This window comes from Aotus nancymaae, unplaced genomic scaffold (assembly GCF_030222135.1).
Source record: "Aotus nancymaae isolate 86718 unplaced genomic scaffold, 86718_ANA_hifiasm-v0.15.2.pri h1tg000003l, whole genome shotgun sequence".
Classification (NCBI taxonomy): domain Eukaryota; kingdom Metazoa; phylum Chordata; class Mammalia; order Primates; family Aotidae; genus Aotus; species Aotus nancymaae.
Genome location: NW_026988414.1, coordinates 17,478,516 through 17,503,701, shown reverse-complemented (window position 1 = coordinate 17,503,701; position 25,186 = coordinate 17,478,516). Strand labels below are relative to the sequence as shown.

Here is a 25,186-nt window from a genome sequence, read left to right as displayed (position 1 = left end):
CTGTAATCTTAGCATTTTGAGAGGCCAAGGCAGGAGGATCCCTTGAGGCCAGAAGTTCAAGACCAGCTTGGGCAACGTAGTGACACCCCATCTCTACCAAAAAATGTAAAAATCAGCTATGCATGGGAGCATGTCCACCTGTAGCCCCAGCTACTCAGGAGGCTGCAGTGGGAGGAACATTTAAGCCCAGGAGTCCAAGGCGGCAGTGAGCTACCTCAACAGAGACCCTATCTCTTAAAAAAAAAAGTACAAACAGGATCACATCACGTTACTACTAGATTCTCCACCGTGCCCCATGGTTTTAGGGTTAAACACAAATGCCTCCTGCTCCGGACCCTCGCCCCTCTGCCCCTCACTCTTGACACTCTGACCCCACTAGTCTCCTTCCGTTCTTCTGAGTGGCCATGTGCCTCCCTGCTCAGGGCCCTCGGACATGCCCACCCAGCTCCTCAGCTGTCTCACCTCATCCATTGCTTGGCTGAAGCCAACGACTTCAGATCTTAGCTTGAACCTCTCTCCCCCAGTACCCCGGACTGGGCAGGGCCCACATATGTTCTCACACCACCTTTTAGCCTGCTTCATCAGAGCGTGCGTTATGGAAATGATCTGAGTTGAGGTGGCCTCCTCCACTGGACTTGCTCAGCTTCAAGAGGGCAGGCTCTGCACCTGGCAGGCAGGAGGTGCTCAACAAAGGCTGCTGCATGAATGAGGGAGGGGCTGAACGCATCAGCGAAGGAATAAACGGAGTTCCTCTCTCGCCTCGCTCATGGATGGAGGATTCTCTAAACCATCCAGGTTGGACCAAAGTCAAGATGCAGGAGGAGAAATAAAGCCCTTTGACCATTTGCTACTTGTTTCTGAAAAAAGCTGGCTTGACAGTGAGGGTCCCTGCAGCTGGAGGGGCGTGAGACAGGCCTGAGCTTCTCCCAGCCCACTGTGCTGCAGAGGAAGAGGGGGGCACAGGGGCCATGGAAAGAGGCCAATGCAGCGAGGTGTGGACCACCATGCCCACTGCCCCTTAGCCACCTTCTTTTCGGGGGACAAGAGGAGGGAAGAATGACAGTAAGACCTTCAAGGGCAGGGATCCTGTCCCCAGCATCCTTGGGCAGGTGCTGGGAGCCTCCTTCCAGGCATATGACAGGGCTGGAGCACAAAATCCCTCAAATCCAGGTGGAAAAAGCCGAGGTCAAGTCCAGGGAGTATCCCAGCTGCTGCCTCCTGACCTCAATGGCATTTGCCCTGTGAGTACAAGGCTGGCTTTGACCTCTCCGATCCCCCTTTCTCTACAATCCCCTGCAGTCCCTAAGATGGTCTGGCTCTGTGTCCCCACCCAAATCTCATGTTGAATTGTAATCCCCAGTGCTGGGGGAGGAACCTGGTGGGAGATGACTGCATGATGGGGGTGGATTTCCCTTTTACTGTTCTTGTGAAAGCGAGTGAGTTCTCATGAGATCTGGTTAAGTGTGTAGCACCTCCCCCTTCTCTCTCTTCCACCTCCTCCTGCCATGTAAGATGTGCCTGCTTCCCCTTCACCTTCCATCATAATTGTAAGTTTCCTGAGGCTTCCCCAGTCATGCTCCCTGTACAGCCGACAGAGCTGTGAGTCTATTAAGCCTCTTCATAAATTTCCCAGTCTCCAGTAGTTTCTTATAGCAGTGTGAGAATGGATTAATACAGGGCTCTTTTCCAACCAGTGGAGAAGAAATAGAATGGGCTCCTCCATAGTCCACACTTGCATATCCACTTCTGTTCTCACTGAATCTTCATAACAACCCACAGACAGCTGGTCTTATCAGTCCACTGTACAGATGCAGAAATGGAGGCCCAGAAGACACAGGTCACCTGCCCAAGGTGACAAAGCTACTACTCTGGAGAGCAGAACCTGGCTGGTAGGATTCCAAATTCTATGAAATTAAGCCCCTCTGCCACAGCCATGCTGGCACTAGATGAGAAATTCAAGAAATATCAGGCAGGCCTTTCTTCTTTCACTCTGCTCTCCTGGCCAACGTCTTTATGGGGGGAAATGATATTGTGTGAAGGCAGCAAAAAATGCTCAGGGCTGGCTCTCTATTAGACAAATGGAAAATAAACAGTTTGTGAACAGGGGAAAGCTGGATCTGATTTCCTTTGATTGACTGTGTCTGCTTTGAGAGAAATGGCTGCAGAGTGAGCCACATTTAACCCGGGATCAATAACCGCACAGCGTGATCCAAGGAATTCAGGCCAAATGAAACTGGCTCCATTTGGGGCCAGTGTCTGGGGCATCTCGGTCATCGATAGCCAGTCACGTGATGTCACCTTGCCCATCTGAACACTGTAACAAAGAACATTTTCCTACGAAGTGGGAGGCGAATGTTTAGAAGGCCGAATGGTAGAAGACAATCCTGCAGGTGGCCGGGGAGAGTGTGGATTCCTTTCCGTTTCCGCTCTACGCTTCCCAGATCTCCACTTTGCGCCAGCTCTCCCTGTTTACTGGGAAAGGGAAACCCATGAAGAAGTTAAAGCAAGGTGACAGGCGATTCAGTGGAGATGTGAGAAGCAAGTGAGCTCTATGTGGGAAGGGATTTGGGCCATGAGAAAGAAATGTTTTGGGTTGTTGTCCACATTTTAGGGTTATGACTCAGCATGACTGCAGCAAAAGCTTACTAATATGTGGCATTGCAGACCACACAGTGGCACTTGGTGAAGAAAGATGATTATTTCCAGCTCTTTCTCTCTCTGGAGGACTACTGCAGTCCTTGTTCAAATCCACACAGGAGGGGTGGCAACGCAGAGCTGCCATTCCTTGCTGTAGCTCCCCCAAGTATTTTCCAGCACCTCCTGACACAGAGAAGACTCTCAGAATTGGAGGAGCCATGGGGGTCTGCTGTGGTTGTACAGATGTTGAGACTGAGGCCAAGGGTAAGTGAGGGGCTTTCTTGAGAGCACACTGCCTAGGAGAGACAGAGTGGAGTACAGGTGTGGGGGTCCAGACTCCTAGGTCCCTGTGCGCTCTGCAGGAGGGCTTCCAGGCGGAGGAGGTTTCTGTCCTGTGGCCACACATGCAGGCAACATGGGTGCACATGACTAAGGGACTCCCACGGTCCCCACTGGCAGGAAAGAGGGTACCTCCATCAGGTCTATAAACCACAGCAGCCGCTCCTGAGAAGGAAGGGTGAGCAAAAGGCAGGGGCTCCAATCTCAGGCCTGCTGTGTGTTGGGGGGGTGAGAAGAGGGGTTCCCAGGAGACAACAGGGCAGGGGCTGACCTGGCAGCAGGACGAGCTGGTTCCTACAGAACCCGTCATCATATCTCTAGCAGCTCAGGCTGCACGACCTGCTCAGGCCCTTCTTGGCCCACAGATCTCTGGGTGTAGCTGGTTCCTGGGAATGAACCAGTTCATCTTGGTACAAACCCACTCTTTTCTATTCTCAATAATCAGGGAGATCCTGTTAAATCTAAGTCAGACCACATCAGTTCCCTGCTCTTACCTGCCAAGGGCTCCCATGTCACTCAAAGTCAAAATCCTCAGCACGTCTTCCCCTGTACTCCCTCTGCTCCAGCCTCATTGGCTACCTGGACTTTGCTCAGACACTCCAGGCATGCTCTTACCACAGGGCCTTTGCACATGCTGCTGGTTCTGTTGGAAATGCTCTTCTACCAGAGGTGGGCATGGCTCTCTCCCTCACCGTCTGCAGGTCTTGACTCAAGGTCATTCCCTAACCACCCCACCCCTCTCTGATTCCCCTTGCCTGCTTTATTTTTCTCCCTAGCACTTGTCATCACTTAGCATACTGTGTATTTCAGTTACCTATATCCTGTGTATTGTCCATCATTCCTGCTCTCTGCTAAACTCCATCTTGGAAAGGATTTCTTTGGTGTTCACCACTGTGTCCCCAGCACCTCAAACTGTACACAGCACACAGCAAGTGCTCAATATTTGTTAATAAAAAGGAAGGATGAGAAGGAGGAAGGGAGGAGAGAGGCAGATAGATGACGAAATGATGCTTTACAAGGAGCTGGTGAGATCCTCCACGGAAGAATCACAGCCAGAGGGCGGGGTTAACAGCAGAGCTGAGAGTTAAGCAATCCTGGGTTTGAATCCTGGCTCCGTCACTCACTAGCTGTGCAACCTTGGGCAAGCTGCTTCTCCTTTCTGAGCTTCGGTTTTCTTCTTTGCAAAATGGGGATCACAGCAGTACTCACAACTCCTAGCTCCTGGGATGGTCAAAGAAGATACTAATGAAAAGCACTACCACAGTGCCGTAGACAACACTCAACAAATCTCAGCTACTGTTGTAATTAATAAAGGCCCAGATTGTGGGCTAGGGTCTGTGCTGAGCACTAGGGATAGGGACTCAATGGTAACCACACACGTGATCGCTGCCCTCAAGCAGTCAGCAGTCACAGTGGGTAACTGGGAGACACGTACAGGTTATTATAATGGGACATGAGGCAAGAGCTGTGGCCAAAGGAAGCCCCAGGGGGCAGGAGGAACCATGGCCAGAAAGTCACTCCCCTTGGGAGGATCAGGGAAGCTTCTTGGAAGAGGTGGCTTCTGAGCTGAGGGCTGAAGCACACATAGGAGACAGTCAGGTCATATGAAGTGGGGAGGAGAACATGCCAGACAGACAGCATATGGCACACGCAAAGACCAACAGGTCTCTCCACATCACGGCACAGGAATTATCATCCTCGTTTTACAGATCCTAAGACTGAGCTCAGAGAGGTGAAACCACATCCTGAGGTCTCACAGCAAGAAAGTGGCAGAGCTGGGATTTGAATGGAGGGGACTCTCACCCCAGAGCCCAGGAAACCTGATGAACTGGTGACCTGGAAAGACAGCACCAAAGAGAACCCCTAGTCCCCACCAGGGCTGGGTGCAGATGTCAGGGGGTGGCAGCAAAGGCCACAGCCCCCTACCCCAGCACCTGGCTAAGGGACTCCCACAGTCCCCACTGGCAGGAAGGACGGTACCTCCATCAGGTCTATAAGCCACAGCAGCCGCTCCTGGGGAGGAAGGATGAGCAAAAGGCAAAAAGAAAAGATACATCAAATGAATATTAGGGAATGGGTGGGTGCAGCAACAACCCCTTCCCCAAATGTGCGCGCGCACACACACACACACACACACACACACACACACATGCAAAATCAGCATGTTCTCCAAACCCCTTTTCCATTTACCTTGGATGCTCTGGGCAGGAATACAGGAGAGAGGGGAAGGAAAGACCCCACTGCTATGACCAGCACCCCTTCATTCTGCCTGCTTCCTTGAAGGAAACAGGGGAGTCCCCACTGATCTGAGAAAATGACATTTGTCCCTGGTGAAGGGCCTTCAGGAGACAGTCATTCACTTTGGGTCAGGGCTGGGATCCCTACTTTCAGATAGAAAAACAAGCTCAGAGAAGGGAAGTGAATTGTCTGAGGTCACATCTGCTAACGAAAGGCAGGGCTTCAGGGAGGGACCTGTTTGGAAGCCTTGACTGGAGAAGGCCTGGATTTCAGGAAGGCCCAAGCCCTGTGATGCCAGAGAAGCTGAGTCTGTGAGAGGGAGCTCTGGGCTGTGCATGTGGAGGGTACCTGGGTGAGAAGAAGGTCGGAGGGGCAGTGGCAGTCCCTCAGCCTAGCACTTTCCAGAGCCTCCACGAGTCCACAAGACCCTGGGGACAATCTCCAGTTAGTTTTCCCCAGCCACGGGGGGCTGGGTCCGAAAGAACCAAGGCTTCACCTGCCCTCAGCGTGTGACCGGCATTTCTGGGATGCTGGGACTAGCAGGTCACTCACCCTGGGCCCAAGGGCATCCTCTCATTTAATCCTCCAACAAGCTGGGGGAAGCAGGATCACTGCCCCTTTGCAAAAGAGGAAACCGAGGCAGTGCGCGCTCAAGTGCCCTTCCTACGCTGCCCTTCCTGCTTGCACAATTTTCTCTTAGCATCACCTCCAGTCTAGGTGAGTCCTAATTGTGACATGCGTGTGTCACCTGGTGGCCCACGGACTTTCACAGCAACAAATTCTGAGTCCTTCCCGCCTCAGAAACTTGGGGAGAAACTTCAGGACCACCCTTTTCATCTGTCCCTGAGAAACTCCCTGTATAAAACCATTCTATGACCTTTCTGAGGTCTGCCTTCCACAGGGTGCCCCAATTTGCAGTGAGAGCCTCTCTGGCAGGGCAGGGTCAACTTCCACAGCTGGGATCTGGACTGGCTGGCCCCAGACGGTGCTTCTCGGGTAAGAGAGAGCCTCCTGGGCTGGGATAAGGTCGCTGTGGGCCAGTGCTGAGCTGGGCGCTCCTGACCCCTGCCCAGAGCCCTTGCCAGGCAAGACAGTCACCGGACTCCTGGCATGCCAGCCAGATTTGCCCTCAGGGCTTCGGGCTGCTGTAGCCAGAGCCAGCAAGGACCCCAGGCCATTTTATCCATGAGGAAACTGAAGACCAGGGAGGCCGGGGCTCAAACCTAGATCTCCCGCCTCGCAGACCAGAACACATCACCCCACTCACTGGATATTTCATCTCTGATTCTAAAGGGACCATCACAAAAGCACAGTCTGCAATTTCCCAGGTCTTAGAGCAGTGGCTTATGGCTGCTGAGGCCTCGTGTGAATGTTATCCAGGCCAATCTCAGCGGAGCCCATCTTGGAGAGAAACGCTCATCAAGCCAAGGACCTGTATACCCTTAAACCAGATCCTCGCCTAAATGCCCTATCAAAGTACGTGCTCAGAGCCTGGGGTGAGGGACAGCCTCCTCCCTGCCCCAGAAGTGATCTGCTTGTCCCAGAACATGAAACTGCCTCTGCTGCAGCCACGTCCAGCCCTAGAGGAATGCAGGGCAACTTGGGATATCCCAGGAAGGGGATGAGCACTCTCGGAAAGATGGCAACTCAGGACTGGAGGGATGGGGTAAAAGAGTGTAAAGGAATCACCCCAGAACCCCAGAACTAAGGAAAAGCCACACTAGGAATTGGAGTTTGCTCAAGAGAGAGGTGCATGCTCCCGGACCACTTCCTGGAGCTGCAAGCTCATCCTCACTCATTAGCCACCTGTGTCTGCAACCATGGCCGTCAGCACACCCTCTGAAATCCTGTTCTCCCATTAAACATCTAAGGAACACTAACACTGTCCCTCCCTCCAGTCTGAGATTCCTCCAGAAAGAGCTCTCATTTCAGCATCTAGGAGCAACCATGTGCTTAAGAAACATTACTCTCTCCACTCCCTTTCCATAGAAGAGTGATGATGAATGACCCAAAGGTGGAAACAAGGGCATGGAGGAGAGTATGGGGCCAAGCCAGCTCTCCTGACCTCCAGCCCTGACTCTTCCACTGCATGGACCTTAATGACCAGCTGTTACCCAAGACAGACAGCAAGTCATGTCCTCCTGCCCCTTCTTTGCAAAGGCCTTCTGGGATTTATTTGAATCCAAGCATCCAGGGGGCAGAACCATACCCTGAGATGGCCAGATGCTTCGCTGGGGGACTGGTGAGTCTGCAAGAAAGTCATGCTGGGGCCGGGTGTGGTGACTCACACCTGTAATCCCAGCACTTCAGGAGGCCGAGGTGGGTGGATCACCTGACGTCAGGATTTCGAGGCCAGCCTGGCCAACATGGCAAAACCCCATCTCTACCAAAAAATACAAAAATTAGCTGGTCGTGGTGGTGGGCACCTATAATCCCAGCTAATCGGGAGGGTGGGGCAGGGGAGTTGCTTGAACTAGGGAGGCGGAGGTTGCAGTGAGCGGAGATCACGCCACCACACTCCAGCCTGGGTGACAGAGCATGACACTGTATGGAGGAAAAAAAAAGGTCAAGCTAGGCTTGGGCTCCAGAGACAAAAGGGTGGCCTCTTGGGGAAAATAAAAATTACAGTCCAAGTCACCACGCCCACTACCATCTACTGAGTCCCCAGCGGGAGTGGGCACCATGCCAGAGGCGTTCCAAGGATTCTAATGATCTTTTCCTATTTGCCTGATTACCTACTTTTTTTAATCCTTCTCCCCCAGCTTCCCAGGAGGCAGGGCCACATCTTTCCTATTCACCTGTTGTCCCCTAGAGCCCATGCCTGGCATGCAGTAGACACTCAACAACTACTGGGTTTTGACAGATGAAGAGACTGAGGCTCAGAGAGGCAAGGCACACAGCTGGTAAGTGGGGGTGCTGGGATCTGAACTCAGGCTGGTCTCACTCCAAAGCCAGCATCTTAACTCTGCCCTGGCTACTAAGCCAGGGACAAGGCAAGGGAGGCTCACCCTGGCTGAGCTGACGGTGGTGGAGGTGCCGTGGCTGCCTGTGGATGAACCTGTGTCACTGTAGGAGACCATGGAGTAGGTGTCCCCAGCCCCGGGGCCTGCAGGCTGCCGCGCCTTCATGGACTCAATCTCACGCCTCAGCACCAGGTGGTCGAAGCGTTCTAGGTCTTGCGGGGAAATGGTGCCTCTCACCTCAGAGAGGAGTGAGAACTGGAGGTGGGGACAAAAGGGGCACTCAGCAGGGAGTGCTACCAGGTGCAACAGGTCCCCGTTACGCCCAAATGACTGGCATGCAAACTTGACCCTGCCTCCCCTCCTTAACTCTCTTTGGCTCCCCAGTGCTCTCAAGAGAAAGGCCAGACACCTTTGCCTGGACATCAGGCCCAGCATTATCTGACTCCTGCTTCCCTGTCGCCTCCTTGGCATGCACATATGGCTGTGACTCCCTGAACACACTGCAACATTTCACACCATGAAGCCTCTGGCTGTCTGTCCCTTCCATCTGGAATACCTTTTCTAATACTCATCTCCAAATCCTATTTCCTCTGTTAAGTCTTCCGAAACATGACCCCCCCCAATGGATTTCACCACTTCTTCCTTTGTGCAGTTTCTGGACCTCAAACAGCTTGGACCAGAGTTCTCCAAGCTGGTGGCATGGCATAGTCACCTGGAGGGCTTGTGAAGATGACTGACGGCTGGCTCTCATCCCCAGATATGAGTTAACCAGACAGGGATGGGGCCTGAGCATTGCTTTTAAGAGCAATCCAGGTGATTCTAAATGTGCACTCAGAGTTGGAAGCCACTGCGATAGGGCCCCAATCACAGGGTGCTTTAAATGTCTGTTTCTCCCAGGAGTCTGTGAGCTTCCTGGGGGGCGGGAGGCTGTCTTGGTCCCAGGTCTCTGCCCAGGGTTCAGTTCAGGCCTGACCCCTTGCAGGTTCTCAGCAAAGGAGTGGGGGAGGGCAGGATGCAGAGCCCTGGAAACACTGAAGCCAGACCGGAGGCGGGGCGTGCGTCACCTTGGCGTGGGTGTTGAGCAGCTCGAACAGGGCCATGACGAGGGCCTCCACAGAGACGCTGCCGCCACGGTACTCATCCAGGTAGTAGGCCATGGTGGCGTGCTCCTGCTCGTTCAGCAGGTGCCGAGCCTGCTCCTCCAGCAGCACGCGCGTCTGGTTCCCCAGGCTGCTCAGGGTCACCTGGGAGCCTGCTGGGCCCTTGTAAAATCCTGGCTGCAAGACAGAAAGACAGAAGCCCAGGAATTCTGAGCTGCTCTGGAGCCAAGTGGCCAGGCCACTCCCCCTCGCACCTCCCACCCCATCTAAGTGTGGCGTCTCACCTGTTATCTCACTCACAACCCCCAGCACCTTGCCCTGATGGTACTGGGTATCTTTCTTAATTAGAATTTGTTTTGTTTTTACATCTCCTTCACTGAGTATAACCTGCATGAGGGCAGGGACCTGGTCTGCTCTGTTCACTGCCATTAACCCTGGTGCCAGTGGTGGTGCCCAGAACCTAGCAGGCAGTCACAGACAAGGGGGATGGGGGTGGCCAGACAGGGGGCTGCCCAATTGGAATTTGGTCGTCTAAGTCACTCGGCACCCTCTGGCTGGCCAGAGCTTCTTACTCAGGCAGCTGTGAGGAAGCAGAGGACACTCCTTAGACAGAGGACACCCTACCTTGTTTATTCCTTCTGTTGTGAGATCGCCAGGAAACCTGTGGGGAAAGACACATGTCTCCAGTTGTGATCTGAGCAGATCAAATGGGCGCAGGCAAGGGAAAGGGTGACGTGGGGCAGGAAGGGCAAAGCTTTGAGAGAACCTTGCATCACGGCCTCCACTCACTGCCTGTTCAGTCTGGGGAATACTCAGGGGGAAATGAAACTCCAGACAGACTGGCAGCTTCCAGCCTCCCAATCAGCAGTGTAGACAGCATCTCCAAAACCACCCAAGGTGGGCTCCTGAATCATTGTCAACCCCACAGGACCAGGCAGGTGACACAAGGAGTGGAGGGAAGAAATGGCGATTGACAGGCAACCTCAGGGTCAGGCCAACCCTCAGGAGCTTAGGGGCGGGTGAACTGCAGATCCCAGATGCAGCGCGCAGGTGCAGCTCAGCTCCAGCCCACGTGGGCTCAGGCTGCCAGACTTCCTGATTTTTAAGAGGCATCCAAAAATCCAGTTTTTTATAGAAAACCTGGTATCTTTTTAAATGTTGGCAAGTAACTTTAAAAATGTGTAATACTGTGCAGGTGAAAGGAAGGGAGCAGGGAGAGAGAGAGAGGTCCTCTGAGGTGTATCTGGCCAGGGGCCACTGGGCTGAGACTTCTCAGGGAGAACAAAAGGTGACACATTACATTATTAGCAACTATGTAGCCACCTGGCAACTGGATCTCATTTTATGACTTTAAGACCTTCTCACTCAAATTTCTTCATGGGATCCAGCCTGGTGTCCCCTGGCCAAATACACCCCAGAGGATCTATCTCTTTCTCTCACCCTTCCTCCTTCCCTTTGACCTGCACAGATCTGAGATGGGAGCAGGGTTATGGTTCCCACTTTTTAGATGAAGCAACTAAGGTCTGAAGAATGAGTTAAGTAATTTGTCTGGGGGCAAATACAGAATGAGACCGCTGGATGGTGTACGTCAGCTTTCCATGGGGAAATTGAGGCCAAGAGAGGAGGCCATGACCTGGGACGTGCCCCAGGTCATGCCCTGCCAATGGAGGGGCCCTGGTGTGTGGACTGCAGGCTGAGAGGAGAGCCAGGGCAGTGGAGGGATGGGAGGGGCTATCACTAGCATTTGGAAATGGCCCTGGGGTCTGGAGATCAGAGCGAGCAGAGCGGCCAGACCCTGCTGAGTTCGCCGCGGTCTCCCCTATCCGGGAACTGGCGATCCACTTGGTCTCGTCCACAGTGGTGCGGGCGTGGGGCAGCCTCCCGACGTCCTTCACCGTCAGGATGAGGTGCCGAGATGACTTCAGCAGCCTGACCGCCTCGTCATGTAGGATGTTGAGAAAGCTCCACCCATTCACTTCCAGAATCTGGTCCCCAACCTGCCAAGACCACCACACAACACAGTCACCTAGGCTGTTTGCAGGAGTCACACTAGGGGCTTCACAGCCCTGATCCCAATTCTCCTCTGGGCCAGCCTGCCAAGGAGGTCATCCAGGATCAGAGAGGATGCGTGGATGCCTGAAGGTCACACAGCAAGTCAACAGCAGAGGCGACCTTCTGATCCTGACCCCGAGTCCATGCTCTTCTAATCAGGAGGGGCATGTTCCAATGACCCAGCAATGGCTTTGAGGGATGGGTCTACAATGACATTCCCAAGGGTCCCCTTATCTAGAAAGGACAGTCATCTCAGGGCTAAGGTGGGGGTGAAGCCGGGGGTAGGATGAGGCAAGCCATGAAGGCGAACATCCGTAACTTTCCTCCTACGCTTCTACACTGTTGAGATTTGTACCTCGAGCATGCATTCATTACCTTAAAGTATAAACAACACTTTAATTTACTAAAAGAAACAACAATAAAAGAGAAAACTAACCTCCTGTTAAAGCAGTACATATGGCTTAGATTCTTACAAGCAGGCAGCTTTATTTTGTAATTAAAAAATAATATTTTTGGCAGGTGCAGTGGCTCATGGCTATAATCCCAAAGCTTTGGAAGAATGAGGTGGGAGGACTGCTTGAGCCCCATAGTTGCAGACAAGCCTGGGCAATACAGTGAGTCCCCATTTCTAAAAAAAATAATAATAGGCTGGGCACAGTGGCTCACACCTGTAATCCCAGCACTTTGGGAAGCTGAGGCGGGTGGATCACGAGGTCAAGAGATTGAGACCATCCTGGACAAAATGGTGAAACCCTGTCTCTACTAAAAATATAAAAATTAGCTGGGCTTGGTGGCACATGCCTTTAGTCCCAGCTACTCAGGAAGCTGAGGCAGGAGAATTGCTTGAACCCTGGAAGCAGAGCTTGCAGTGGGCCAAGATCATGCCACTGCTCTTTAGCCTGGTGACAGAGCGAGACTTTGTCTCAAGAAAAAAGAAAAAAAATAATAAAATGAGTTGGGCATGGTGCTGTGTGCCTGTAGTCCTTAGCTACTTGGGAATCTGAGGCGGGAGGATTGCTTGAGCCCAGGAGTTCGAGACTGCTGTGAGCTGTGATTGCACCGCCATACTCCAGCTGGGGCAACTGAGCAAGATCCTGTCTCTTAAAAAATACTTTTAATGAAAGAATTTAAAAATAGAGGAAAAAATAAAACTAGCCTTCCAATAAAAACAAATATGTGACAAAAATAGAAGCAGCTGAAAGGGAAGATGCTGCAGGGTATGATGGGGCGTATCTTTAAACTTGGGGTTCCTTTCACAAATGGGGCAACTGAGGCCCAAGGATGGGAAAGGGCTGCTCAGGGCCACATGCCACTGAGGCCTCGAAGGGCAGCTTCACAATGCTGGTTATTCTTGGCTAGTTTTTCTTCTCCCCAGTTTCCCAGCCTGCTGACGGCACATGACCAACTCCTGTGGTTTACCCAGCGTTTTTCAAAGCAAGACTTGGAAAAGATGAGACACATGGGAGCCTGGGAGAAAAAATGTGATGACAAGGCTGAGAACCGAAACCCTGCTCCCCGGCTTCCTGACTTTTCTCGAATGCTTCACCCCAGTTGGGAGTTTCCAGTCCAGAAAGTGGTTACAAAGGCAGACACTACCTCTCCCCTCTGCACTGGCTTTCACGTGCTCAGGGGAGGGGCTTGCTGCCTCTGCCTCCATGACCCCAGCAGAGTGGGGTCTGGGCTGCATTTCAAGCATTCACCACCATTTACTGCACGCCTACTGTGCGCTGGGATGCTGCACCGAGCAGGACAACCTGCTCCTGCTCCACTTAGCTCATGGTCAAAGGTGATCTCAGTTTTGTGTGATAACTGGGTTTCCCCATCAGCCTCGCCACACTGTATCCTCAAGGCCCAGCTCGCAGGAGAAATTCAATTAAAAAATCATAGATGAGGCCAGGCACAGTGGCTCACGCCTGTAATCCCAGCACTTTGGGAGGCTGAGGCGGGCGAATCACTTAAAGTAAGGAGTTCGAGACCAGCCTGGCCAACATGGCAAAACTCTATCTCTACTAAAAGTACAGAAATTAGTTGGGCATGGTGGCATGCTACAGTCCCAGCTACTCGGGAGGCTGAGGCAGAAGAATCACTTGAATCTGGGAGGCAGAGACTGCAGTGAGCTGAGATCGCATCACTGCACTCCAGCCTGGTTGGGTGACAGAACAAGATTCCATCTCAAACAACAACCAAATCATCAGATAAATAAAAAGACACACATTCCCATCCATCCCAACTCCAGAACCATCTCTGCTGCAGCTCAGAGATGCACATCACACCAGCCTTCTTTGTCCCTTTATATGTTTTCTCCTTAGTATCACCAGCATCCTACACAGTAGGTATCATTGCTCTCCATTTCACTAGAGAGGAAACAGGCTCCGAGAGGTGAAGCGCAGTGTGTGGTCACAGAGCTAGTGAAAGGAGAGCTGGTTTGCACACCCAGGTCAGGACAGCCCCAAGGCCCCTCTGCTTTCTGTTAGCGGGCTGCTGCCAGGAGCTCTGCTTGGGGACCACGTGATATTACTTCAAATCCAGTGTGTCCAAAGCTACTGTCCTGCCTTATTTTCCCTGATCCTGCCTGCAGCAGCCAGATCTGAAAACCTCACCCCATCATAAACTCTGCCTTCACTCCTCTGAGTAGATCCTTCAGCAAATCCCATCCTCCACCCTCATTGGCCCCCTGACCTGGGTCCCTACCTGCCCCCTCCCACGTTCCCAAGCCAGCAACCTCCTCACCGTACATTTACATCTAAACTGGCCACAGACATAGTACTAGATTAATTTCTTTTTTTTTTTTTCTTGGAGACTGAGTCTCCCTCTGTTGCCCAGGCTAGAGTGCAGTGGCATGATCTCTGCTCACTGCAACCTCCGCCTCCTGGGTTCAAGAATTCTCACGCCTCAGCTTCCTGAGTGGCTGGGACTACAGGTGTGCACCACTACGCCCAGCTAACTTTTTGTATTTTAGTAGGCATGGGGTTTTGCCAAGTTGCCCAGGCTGGTCTCAAACTCCTGAGCTCAGGCGATCTACCCTCCTTGGCCTCCCAAAGTGCTGGGATTATAGGCGTAAGCCACTGTGCCTGGCTAGTGCCAGATTAATTTCATCAACTTTTTGCTTTGCTGACATCTCTCTCTGCTTAATCACCTCCTGTGACCCCTCGTAACCCAGGAGGAAGCAAAGCACTAAGGCTAAGGGTTTCAAAGACGATCAGACGCAGGTTCCAATCATTCCCTCTGCAACTTCCGTGCCACGTGACCCCACAAAACCCGCAATAGCTTTTGTGCCTCACTTTCATTGGGGGTAAAAAGGGAGTCCTAGCCCAGGATTGTCCTTCTCCAAATATCTATAGTCAACAGCATCTCAATGCCACACGCTTTCACCCTGCCCCCAGCAATATCTGCAATTCTCTTTCTCCCTTTCTATATCTCTGAGCTCCCTGGTTGAGAAGCCCGGGCCCCTGGGAACTTAGGCAGCCCAGGCTGGTCTCCCTGTAAAGAGCTTGAGATGAGACCCAACACCTGGCTCAGGGTTTGGTACCAGCAAGCACTCCATCAGTGCTTATGCATGCAGGTGTGGATACTGCGCATCCCTATCTCGCCTCTGCAGCTCCCTCTCTCTCCCGGCTGGCTTTCTCTGATGCTAAGAGGCAGAGCTGTGTAGCTCTCCCAGGCACTCAGGCCTTACTGAGAGTGGAGGAGAAACTCATTCCTGCTGGGCTCACTGGCACTCAACCCGCTAAACCACCTCCCCGTGTGGCAGCTCCACCTTTCATCTCTGCCGGGCAGGAATCTTCTCCGCTTCCACCCGCTGCTCTGAGCTGGAGCTGGCTGCACTCTTCATCGCTGAAGTGCTTTGTTTCCTTAAGTATCCCCGTCAATAGCTTTCGCTGTTGTCATGCTAAGGGAATCAATTTTAATCTTCCCTTTAACGCACTTTATTTCATCCCTGCAGTTTAATTAAAGGAACTGGCATCCAAGAGACCAGCTATGTAAGGGCATCCTTCTGTGTGCAGGCCTCTCCCTATGGGTCCAGGCCAGCGGGGCAGTGAGGGGAGAGAACAACTCAATTCCATGGGCATGGACCCAGCCTTCTATGAGGCTGGGGGAAGACTGCCAGATAAAATATAGGATGCCCAGTTAAACTTGAATTTCAGATAAACAAATGCTTTAAAAATATATGTATGTCCCAAATATTGCATAGGGCACACATATACTAAAAAATGTATTCATTGTTTATCTGCACTCAAATTTAAATGGGCATCCTGTATTTTGATCACCAAAAATCCAGCCACCCTGCCTCCTGGGGTGGAGGCATCAGTCACCTCTAAAGCTAGTGGCTCTTACAGGGGTTGATTTAGTGTTGAAGCTTCCAGACTTAGGTCACTTCCCTCACCCTGAGCCTGGTGCCTGGCACTGATGCAACCTGAGTCCCGGGAATTACCCAGCATCCCACTTACTTCAGCCTCATCCTAGGCATTAATATCCGTGAAATCCCAGGTTGGCTGTGCTAGTCACACTGTCCTCATGCCTGTTAAGTAAATATATCCCTACCAGATTTGAAAAGGTGGCGTGGATTCCTGTGCAGTCCGGCTGGGGAACGGCTGTGAAATGGGAGTCACGCTTGGGAAACCCTGACTCACTGGGGGCACGTGAGCCCATCTTCCCAATCTCTTTTCAATCCTCTCCTGTCTCTTCTTCCTCCAGGGCCTGTGTTCAAGCCAAAGTGCTAGGCAGGATTGGCTTCAGGGTCTCCACGGGGCCTCCGCAGCATCTGAGTTGGTTTTGAGTGACTCCCATTTTTCCGTGTCCAGCTCTCTTCCTTTCCCTCTACTTGCTGGAAAGCTTCCCCAGGTCTAGGAGCCCCGTCAGGGCAGTTGTCTACACGCTCACTGTGATTTAGAGTCCACAAATCACTGTCAACCAAGTCTGGCGTCTTCCCTGCTGCTAGTGTCCTAGTGTCACCCCGTGCAGCCAGTGGAGTGTGAAGTCCCATCCCTATACTTCAGCCTCTAGTTTTAAAGCCAGGCAACCATGACATAGTAGCTGCGTGGCCCTGCATGCACAGCTCTCAAGTGCAACCTGAGCCTCAGTTTTCTCATCTGTAAAATGGGCATGATACTACCAACAGTTCCCAGGTAGCTGTGTGAATCCAATGGGACCACCCTGCGTAGAGCCTGAGACACGTGAGGCTTTCCATAGCTTCTCATGTGCTTCTCTTCCAAACGGAGGACACAGGTTCAGAGATGCCGAGCGACTTGCTCAAGGTCACTGGCCGTACAGGAAGTAAACAAATGAACCAGGCTTTGAGCCCAACCTTCTCATCTTCCTATCACCCTATGCCCCCTTCATCTCAGCACAGCGCTGGCATGTGGGAGATGCTTAGTAAATGATGAACGGATAGGGGGACCTGGCTTTCCTGCTCTCTTAGTCTCACTTCTGTTTGCTTCCCCTTTCCCTTTGGTTTGTGTGATGTGAATTTGGAGGCAACATGTTTAAAGGTCTTACTTTTACTCTTTCCCAAAGAAAACTAAGAGCTCGGCTGGGCACGGGGGCTCACACCTGTAATCCCAGCACTTTGGGAGGCTGAGGTGGGCAGATCACGAGGTCAAGAGATCGAGACCATCCTGGCCAAAATGGCGAAACCCCATCTCTACTAAAAATATAAAAATTAGCTCGGTGTGGTGGCGTATGCCTGTAGTCCCAGGTACTTGAGAGGCTGAGGCAGAAGAATCGCTTGAACCTGGGAGGCAGAGGTTGCAGTGAGCCAGATCGCACCACTGTACTCTAGCCTGGTGACAGAGCAAGACTCTGTCTCAAAAAAAAAAAAAAAAATGTGTAAGAAAACTAAGAGCTCTGTTTGTTTGTTCATTGCAATGTGGCTTTTTCCTATCCACCGAAGCCAACTCAGAGTTAGACGGTACAGGAAAAGAAAGCAGAAAATAGAGGCAATGATGCTGTGTCCATCGGGTCCTTCCAAGGAGTCTCTTACAGATGCAGAGACTGAGGTCCAGAAAGGACAGGGATGTGTCTCGGGCCACAAAGAGAGGCAATGGCAAAGCCCAGACCCCGCAGCTAACTGTGGAAACACTCACATCCCTCCACCTGGGCCCCCTGGGACAGGACGTGCTGGAGATAGGAGAGACAGGTGCCAAGTGTGATCGAGTGTCTAATATTGCTCAGCTTGCTTGCGCGGCACTGATGGGGAGGACACAGAAGGATAAACGAATAAAGGCAGCTTTATTTTATTTGTCACCGTGGGCATTCCATTTGTCACCACTGATGGAGGATTGGAGGGTGGGCCACAGAACGCCCTTCATTTTAAGGCAGAGGAAAGACTCCTCCATCATCCACAGCCCACTGAGCGACTGGCTCATGTTCAGACGCTCTGACAAGAACACGGCAGGGCTTCAATAAGGACAGGATACTGATTTCCCTGAAATTGGCCAACTACCAGGAAGCAGGGAACTCACTTCCCTTAGGTCTGGGGCAGGCACAGGAGCCCCAGGAGGAGAGGAGGTCCTTGGAACAGCAGAAACACTCAGTGGACCTCACTTCGTTAACAGCCTCCTCTTGCTCTCTAAAAGACCTGAGGAAAATCATTTTATTGTTCTGAACCTTCCTTCCCAAAATGGGAACAAGACCACCAACAGCTAGTTTGTTGTGCAAAGTACACCAGCGGCCATCTTGTGTGTGTTTCTCAGCACAGGCCCAGGAGTCTCTGTCTAAGTCCATACTCTGCCACTTACTCGCTGTGTGACCTTGGGTAATTGACTTTACTTCTCTGTGCCTCAGTAATCTCCTCTGGAAAATGGAGATAATATCAGCACCTGGCTCATACATGAGTTAATACACTGCATGAAGTGCAGTGTATCCCCAGCACCTAAAACAGGATCTGGCACCTAGTAGGTGCTCAACAAATATTTACTGAATGAACATGTATAAAACACATAAACGAGTAGCTAACATACAGTAAGTGCTCAATAAATGCATTTTTGGAAAGCCATGGTTATCCCTGAAGTCACCCCTTGATCACTCACCAACCAAATCTAGCAATTCTACCTCCAGGACATCTCTCAGTGCCACCCCCTACCTTTCCACCTACCTCCCCCAGGGCCCTGCCTCTGGTTTCCATGATCACACCCATGAAGTTCATACTGTTATCCCCATTTCACAGATGAGGAAGCTGAGGACAGGAAGTGGAGTCGTAACAGCTGGGATTTGGTCTTCATTCTACCAGCCAGCAAAGTCCCTGCATGAACCAATACCACCCTCTCCTTTAAGAAAAGCCAGCCTGCCCTTCCTCTGCTTCTTACCCCTTCCAGCCCTGGGCTTTATGCCATGCACTCAGTAGGTGCTGTATGCATGCCCCATAAAGGGAACTAGCAGGAAGAACCTGTGGCGGTATGGCAGTAGCTTCAAGCTACCTCGCCAGAAGTTGTTAGGAGAGAAGCCTGCCAACAACCCGATCCTAGGCTGAGCTGGGAGACGGGAATCCATCCTCTCTGGCCGCGTGCACCTGCACCAGCCACACTGGGAAGGGCTCGAAAGAAGCCCATTTCAGAGTTGCCTTCAGCACCATCCCAAGCCTGTGTTAAAATGGATCTTGTGGTTTCAAGGGAGGACCCTGTTGATTGCACCATTATCACGAGAAAAATTCAAATTCTATTAAGGAGTTTTATTGCAATTATGAATCTTTAATAGTTTTCCATGTCAGGTATAAAACTTTAATGGGCTGTTTTTTTTCTTTCATTACAAGTGAGCAATGCAGTTTTAATGAGACAACATTAGCTTTTCCCAACAGTTCAGAAGTCAGTAAACCGTGTCCATATTTTGAAAAAGAAAATAAAAAGATCTAGGCAATTGCTTAGAAGGTTCTTGGAGTAAGCTCAGGGTATGGGCTGGGTCTGGGGGAGCTCTCCACCCAACCCTCTCTGGTTTAGAGCTCTCAGGAGGCAGAAACGCTGTGGGTGGGCACGGCAAGGCTAACGCACACTGACTCCCAGTATGACCCATGCTTCCTTCCGGTTCCCTGTTCCGACATCGGCAGGTCCGTTGTCAGTACCTGCTTACTCTATTCACAACACAGGCAGCCCTCAGTGGAGGCCTGCTCTAACCCAGCCATCAACCAAAACAGGCCAGAAAGGGGAAGGAACTTGCCCAAGGTCGTACTCTGAGTCAAGGTCAGAGCCAGGCCTGCGAGGCCAGACCTGAGTTCTTCCCACAGGAAAACCTGGTTTCCAAAGTAACCTTAGAGAAATCACAGGGGTGAAGCACAGAAAGAATAACTACCAACCCCCAAGAGACTCATGTAGGCCAGCTGCCTTGTATAGTTTAGCTCTGAACTTAACAGGCACCACCTGAGGCATGGAAGGTTCCAAGTTTCGTACATGACAGCAGTGAGGCTCAGAGAGGTGAAGTTACTTGCCCAAGGACACCCAGCAAGCAAGCAGCAGAGCAGGATCTGAAGCCAAACCAATTGCTATTCTGAGACCCAGATGTGCAATAATGGAAATGTTCTATAACTAGGGTATCCAAGAGATTAGCAACTATTATTTAAATTTAAATTATAACAAAATTAAAAATTCACTCCCCCAGTCAAACAAGTTCCATTTCAATAACCACATGTGACTAATGGCCACCATCCTGAACAAGCCTACACACAGCCCCAGATCAAACCCCTGACCTCCTATTCTTCCTTCCAAGCCTGGTCCTTCCCCAGGGCTCCTCATCTCATTGCTCAGTCCTAAAATTCCAAACCCACTGGCTCCGTCATCAAGCCTAGCGGATTTTACCTTCGCTTCCAAAAGGACCCTCCATCTTCACTCACTCCACTTGGATCCCAGACATCTTGTCTCTCACCTGGACCATTACCATGGCCTCCTAAGTGGTAATGCTGCCACTCCTCCTGCTGCCACTCTTACCACCCTGCCCAATACTCTCCTTATGTAGAAGACAGATTCATTTAAACTGCAAACCTGATCTTGTCACACCCTCCTTTAAAATCCCCCAGTAGCTTCCAAGCTCCTCTACCTAGCCTGAGAGGGGCCTTAGCTTCCCAAACCATCTCACACCTCCCTCCCCCACCGGTTTTTTTACTGTCCAACCATACCTGCCATCTCTCAGTTCGCTCAACAGATGGAGCCCTTTCCCCACTCTGGAACTTGGCGCACACTGTTCCTCTGTCCAAAACATATTTCCCTTCATTCCTCACCTGGATAACGCCTACTGAATGTTCAGGTATTGGCTCAAGTGACACCTCCTCCAAGAAGGCTTCTCCAGCTCCAAGGCAAATATCACTAAGCCCCCTCGCCCAGGGCACGCTGCAGCACTCCCCACGTTTGACATGGTACTAGACTACAGGCATAGAGTTCAATGTCAGTGTGCTGCACCCCACTTAAATGGCACATTGGAAGCATCTGACAAATGCCTGAAGGAATCCATGAACAAATGAATAAACAATTAAATAAATGGATGAGCAGGCATACAAACAAGCTAGTCCTTGCCCGTTCTGTTCCTGCAGACAGGCCGGAGACATTTTCCATTTATGTAAAGGTTGAGTTTGACAAGGTCAGGGCATGTAGGGAGGCTGGGTACATGCAGCCCAGCTCTACAGACTGCAGCAGGAAAGGAGCATTCGGTTTTTACAATCAAAGGGAAGACAAAGAGGTAAAAACACAAATCACCCACTGATTTTGTTATGTTTCTGCTGGAATCACATTCTGGGAAATGGTATACATTTAATCCAGCCCCTTATTCTGGAAGAAAGAAAAGTGGGGTGAGAGGCAGAGGAGAAGTGTCACAGATTCAAGGCTTCCTGGGCAGTTGAGGCAAAGCTGGCCCAGAACCCAGTCTTCCACCTGTTTCATGCTGCTCTGCAGACCTGCAAGAATCAAGTTCTCAAGCTCAAGTCCACAGCTTTCATAGACACAAACAGTGACCAGTTGGAAGACAGGATGGAAGGAAGGGGAAACCTCAATTATAATAGCAAGAGAAGAGAAAAAACTACCAAGGAATAAACTTAACAAGAAATGTGCAACACCTATATGGAGAAATCTTCACACACTCCTAAAATGCTCAAAATGACTCAACAAATAAAAAATCTCCTTTTCTTGGAAAGGGTTCAGCATCATCCAGACATCAGCTCTCTCTCAGCTCACTTACATATTTAACATTATCCCAACAAAAACATCAACAAGCTTTTGTTAGATAAGTCAGTAAAAATTCATGGGAAAAAAATAAAATGCACATAGAAGAACCTTAGATGCATACCACTAAGGGGAAGAAGCCAGTCTGAAAAGGCCACACACTGCATGATTCCAACTATGTGATATTCTGGAACAGCAAACTGACAGAGACACGGTAAAGATCGGTGGTTGCCTGAGGCTCAGGGAAGGATGAGAAGCAGAGCGCAGAGGACTTTTAGAGGGGTGACACTCTTCTGTATGACATTATCATGTTTGACACATGACATGTATAGATCAAAATCCATTGAACCCTTATATAAAGTATGGACTGAATAAAAATATTATCCACATTGGCTCATCACTTGTAACAAATGTACCTCTTGTACACTAATTACGAGATGTTAATAATAGGGGAAAATGTGTTTGGGAAGGGTTGGGGCAGAGGAGGTATAATGGGAACTCTGTAGTTCCTAATTTCTCTGTAAACCTAAAACTGCTCTAAAAAATAAATCTGTTGGCCAGGCATGGTGGCTCACGCCTATAATCTCAGCACTTTGGGAGGCTGAGGTGGGCAGATCATCTGAGATCAGGAGTTCAAGACCAGCCCGGCCAACATGGTGAAGCCCAGCCTCTACCAAATACACCAAAATTAGCCAGGCATGGTGGTGGGTGCCTGTAATCCCAGCTACTTGGGAGGCTGAGGCAGGAGAATCACTTAGAACCCGGGAGGCGGAGGTGGTAGTGAGCCGAGATTGTGCCACTGCACTCCAGGCTAGGAGACAGAGTGAGACTCTGTCTCTAAATAAATAAATAAGTTAATTTTAAAATATAAAATAATTTTATTATTTAAATATAATAAAAAAATCTTTTTGTTATTTAAGAATAAAAACAATTGTTTTAAAATCTAAAAGTATAAAATGTAAGAATGGCTATGAAAAATTCTGAAACAGAAGAGCCACTTAGAGGAGCTACCAGATCCTAAAGCCTGCTCTAAATCCTCTGCAATTACACCAGGGTAGCACTGACTCAGAGTAGACAGACAGACGGTGCAACAGACTGGAAACAGGCCCAGGGACACACGAAATTTTAGTATATGATAAAGGTGGCACTACAAATCACTGTGACAAAGATAGACATTTTAATACGTAGTACTAGGATAAATTAGTAACTATTTAGAGAAAGATAAAATATACCATGCCCTCCATAAAACTAAATGCCAAACAGATCAGAGGTCTAAAGGAATAATGTATTTATAAGCATTAAGAGAAAAAAACAGATAAGTTCATCTATTCCCTGGGGATAAGGAAACATCTAACCAGACTCAAGTTCAACAAAAGAAAGGATTAATAATTAAATTAGATCTAAAATGTATAAAAGTTTTGCAGTGAAAAAGACTCTATAAGCAAAGTCAAAAGAAAATGACAACCGGCATGTTATGGGCTGAATTCCTACCCTAACCCTGAATCTGCTGTATTGGAAGATAGGGCCTACGAGGAGGTAAATACAGTTACCTTCTAATCCAATGGTGGGGTCCTAACCCAATAGGGTTGGTGCCCTTATAAGAAGATGAAGAGACGCCAGGGTTCTCTTTTGGCCATGTGAGGACACAGTAAGAAGGTAAGCCATGAAGACAGCCCTTACCAGGAACTGAACTGGCCAACACGCTGACCCTGGCCTTCCCAGCCTACAGATATGTGAGGTAAGAAATTCATATTGTATAAGCCATCCTGTCTTTGGTATTTCAGTCAGCCTAAGCTAAGACACACGAAGAGAACACTTGCAATATACACCGCAGATAAAGGGCCAGTTAGCTCTAATATTTAAGCAATTCTTGGTTTTAGGGGAAAAAAGATCCAAAATCTTGAGAGCAAAAGGATAATAAAAGACATGAACAAGTTACCAAAAAAAGACACTATAAATGACCATTAAATATATGAAAAGATGTTCAACTTCACCCATAATAAGAAAATTGCCCAGCCTGGGCAATATGGTGAAACCCCATCTCTACAAAAAATACAAAAAAGTTAGCCAGGTGTGATGGTGTATGCCTGTAGTCCCAGTTACTTAAGGAGGCCGAGGTGGGAGGATCATTTTAGCCTGGGAGGTGAAGGCTGCAGTGAGCCAAGGTTGTGCCACTGCACTCCAGCCTGGGTGACAGAGCGAGATCCTGTCTCAAAAAGGAAAAAAATTGCAAAATAAAGCTACATCAAGATACCATTTCTCACCTTTCAGATTGAGGAAAAAAATTAAAAACTTGGCAGCGACTGTCAGCTATGGGGAAACAGGCACACTTTTACGTAGCTGGTGGGAATTCAGAATGGTCCAACACTTAGGGAATCCCACTTTTAAAAATTTACCCTGAAGATATACTTCCCAAAATAAAATACATAGGCACACAATTACTCATTGAAGCACTGCTTGTGATTGTAAAACACTGAAAATAACCTAAAAGTCCATACAGAGGAGAATGGCTGGATAAAATGTGGTACAGCCGCACAGCAGAGTACACATAGCCCATCGAAAGAATGACAAAGGCCTCTGTGCACTGGCAGAACCGGATTTCCAGGATATTGTGAAGTTAAGAAAATGGAGTGCAAAAGGATGTCTACAGCATGCTATCTCTTATAGAAGAAAGAAAGTATACATAAATCTGCTAATTTTTGCAAAAAGGAACAAGAAGAATAAACCACTTACTTGGTTGTCTTTAAGGAGCAGGTGAGAACGTGTAGAAGGGACGTGGTACTCTGAGCGTAGCTTTTTGTATAGTTTTGATGTTTTGGGACTCAGAAAGTAAAATTAAATCAATAAAGACGGGGGTGGGGGGAACCCTGTTCAATACCAGCAAAAACAAAGGAACCTGGTTCATACGAGTAACATAATTCAGCTGAAGTGGAAAATGAAATAACTAACCCAAGCAGCAGAGCACTTTGTAAACCCTCAGTTTAAGGACAAAACACATTGCAAGCAAATCAGAAGCTCTACTTCACAGTGGTAGGCACATGGTAATTCTGAAACTACTTTTGTGTCTTGTAAAACTGGGCAAATGGGTAAACATTTAAGGTAGGATCTTGAGTTCTCACTGTTGAGGAAGTGCGAGAAGCTAGGAAGACCTCTGTATTGTTGGCCTAGAAGAGGAGGTATCAGTATGAATGAACTCATGATTTTAGACAAATATTGAAATATCTATATTTCATGTATAACTATATGTATGTATGTATACTCATGTATGAATATGTGTGTGTATTATATGTATAGTTGACCCTTGAACAATATGGGTTAAACTGTGTACGCATATTTATATGCAGATTCTTAAAATAAATATATTGGAATTTTTGGAGATTTGTGACAATTTGAAAAAACTCACAGATGAGCCACATAGCCTAGAAATATTGAGAAAATTAAGAAAAAGGAATGCCATGAATGCATAAAATATATGTAATCTACTTTATCATTTACTATCATAAAATACACACAAATCTATTATATTTATTTTACTTTTTATTTTTAGTTTTAGTTTTTTCTGAGACAGAATCTCTCTGTCACCAAGGCTGCAGTGCAGTGGTGTGATCTCGGCTCACTGCAACCTCCACCTCCTGGGTTCAAGTGATTCTCCTGCCTCAGCCTCTCAACTAGTGGGGACCACAGGCATGTGCCACAATGCCTTGCTAATTTTTGTATTTTT

General features: G+C 49.5%; 1 protein-coding gene across 2 annotated transcripts in view; it reads right to left on the bottom strand.

Annotated features, from left to right (window-relative positions):
• Positions 1–25,186, bottom strand: part of WHRN (whirlin) — a 104,104-nt gene that overhangs the window by 13,256 nt on the left and 65,662 nt on the right. For both annotated transcript variants that reach the window (XM_064378618.1, XM_064378626.1), the window contains exons 4-7: positions 11,072–11,274; positions 9,902–9,938; positions 9,242–9,454; positions 8,223–8,432 (exon numbers count right to left, since the gene is read on the bottom strand). In XM_064378618.1, the coding sequence (XP_064234688.1) occupies positions 8,223–8,432; positions 9,242–9,454; positions 9,902–9,938; positions 11,072–11,274 (663 nt within the window). The remainder of the gene's footprint in view (positions 1–8,222; positions 8,433–9,241; positions 9,455–9,901; positions 9,939–11,071; positions 11,275–25,186) is intronic.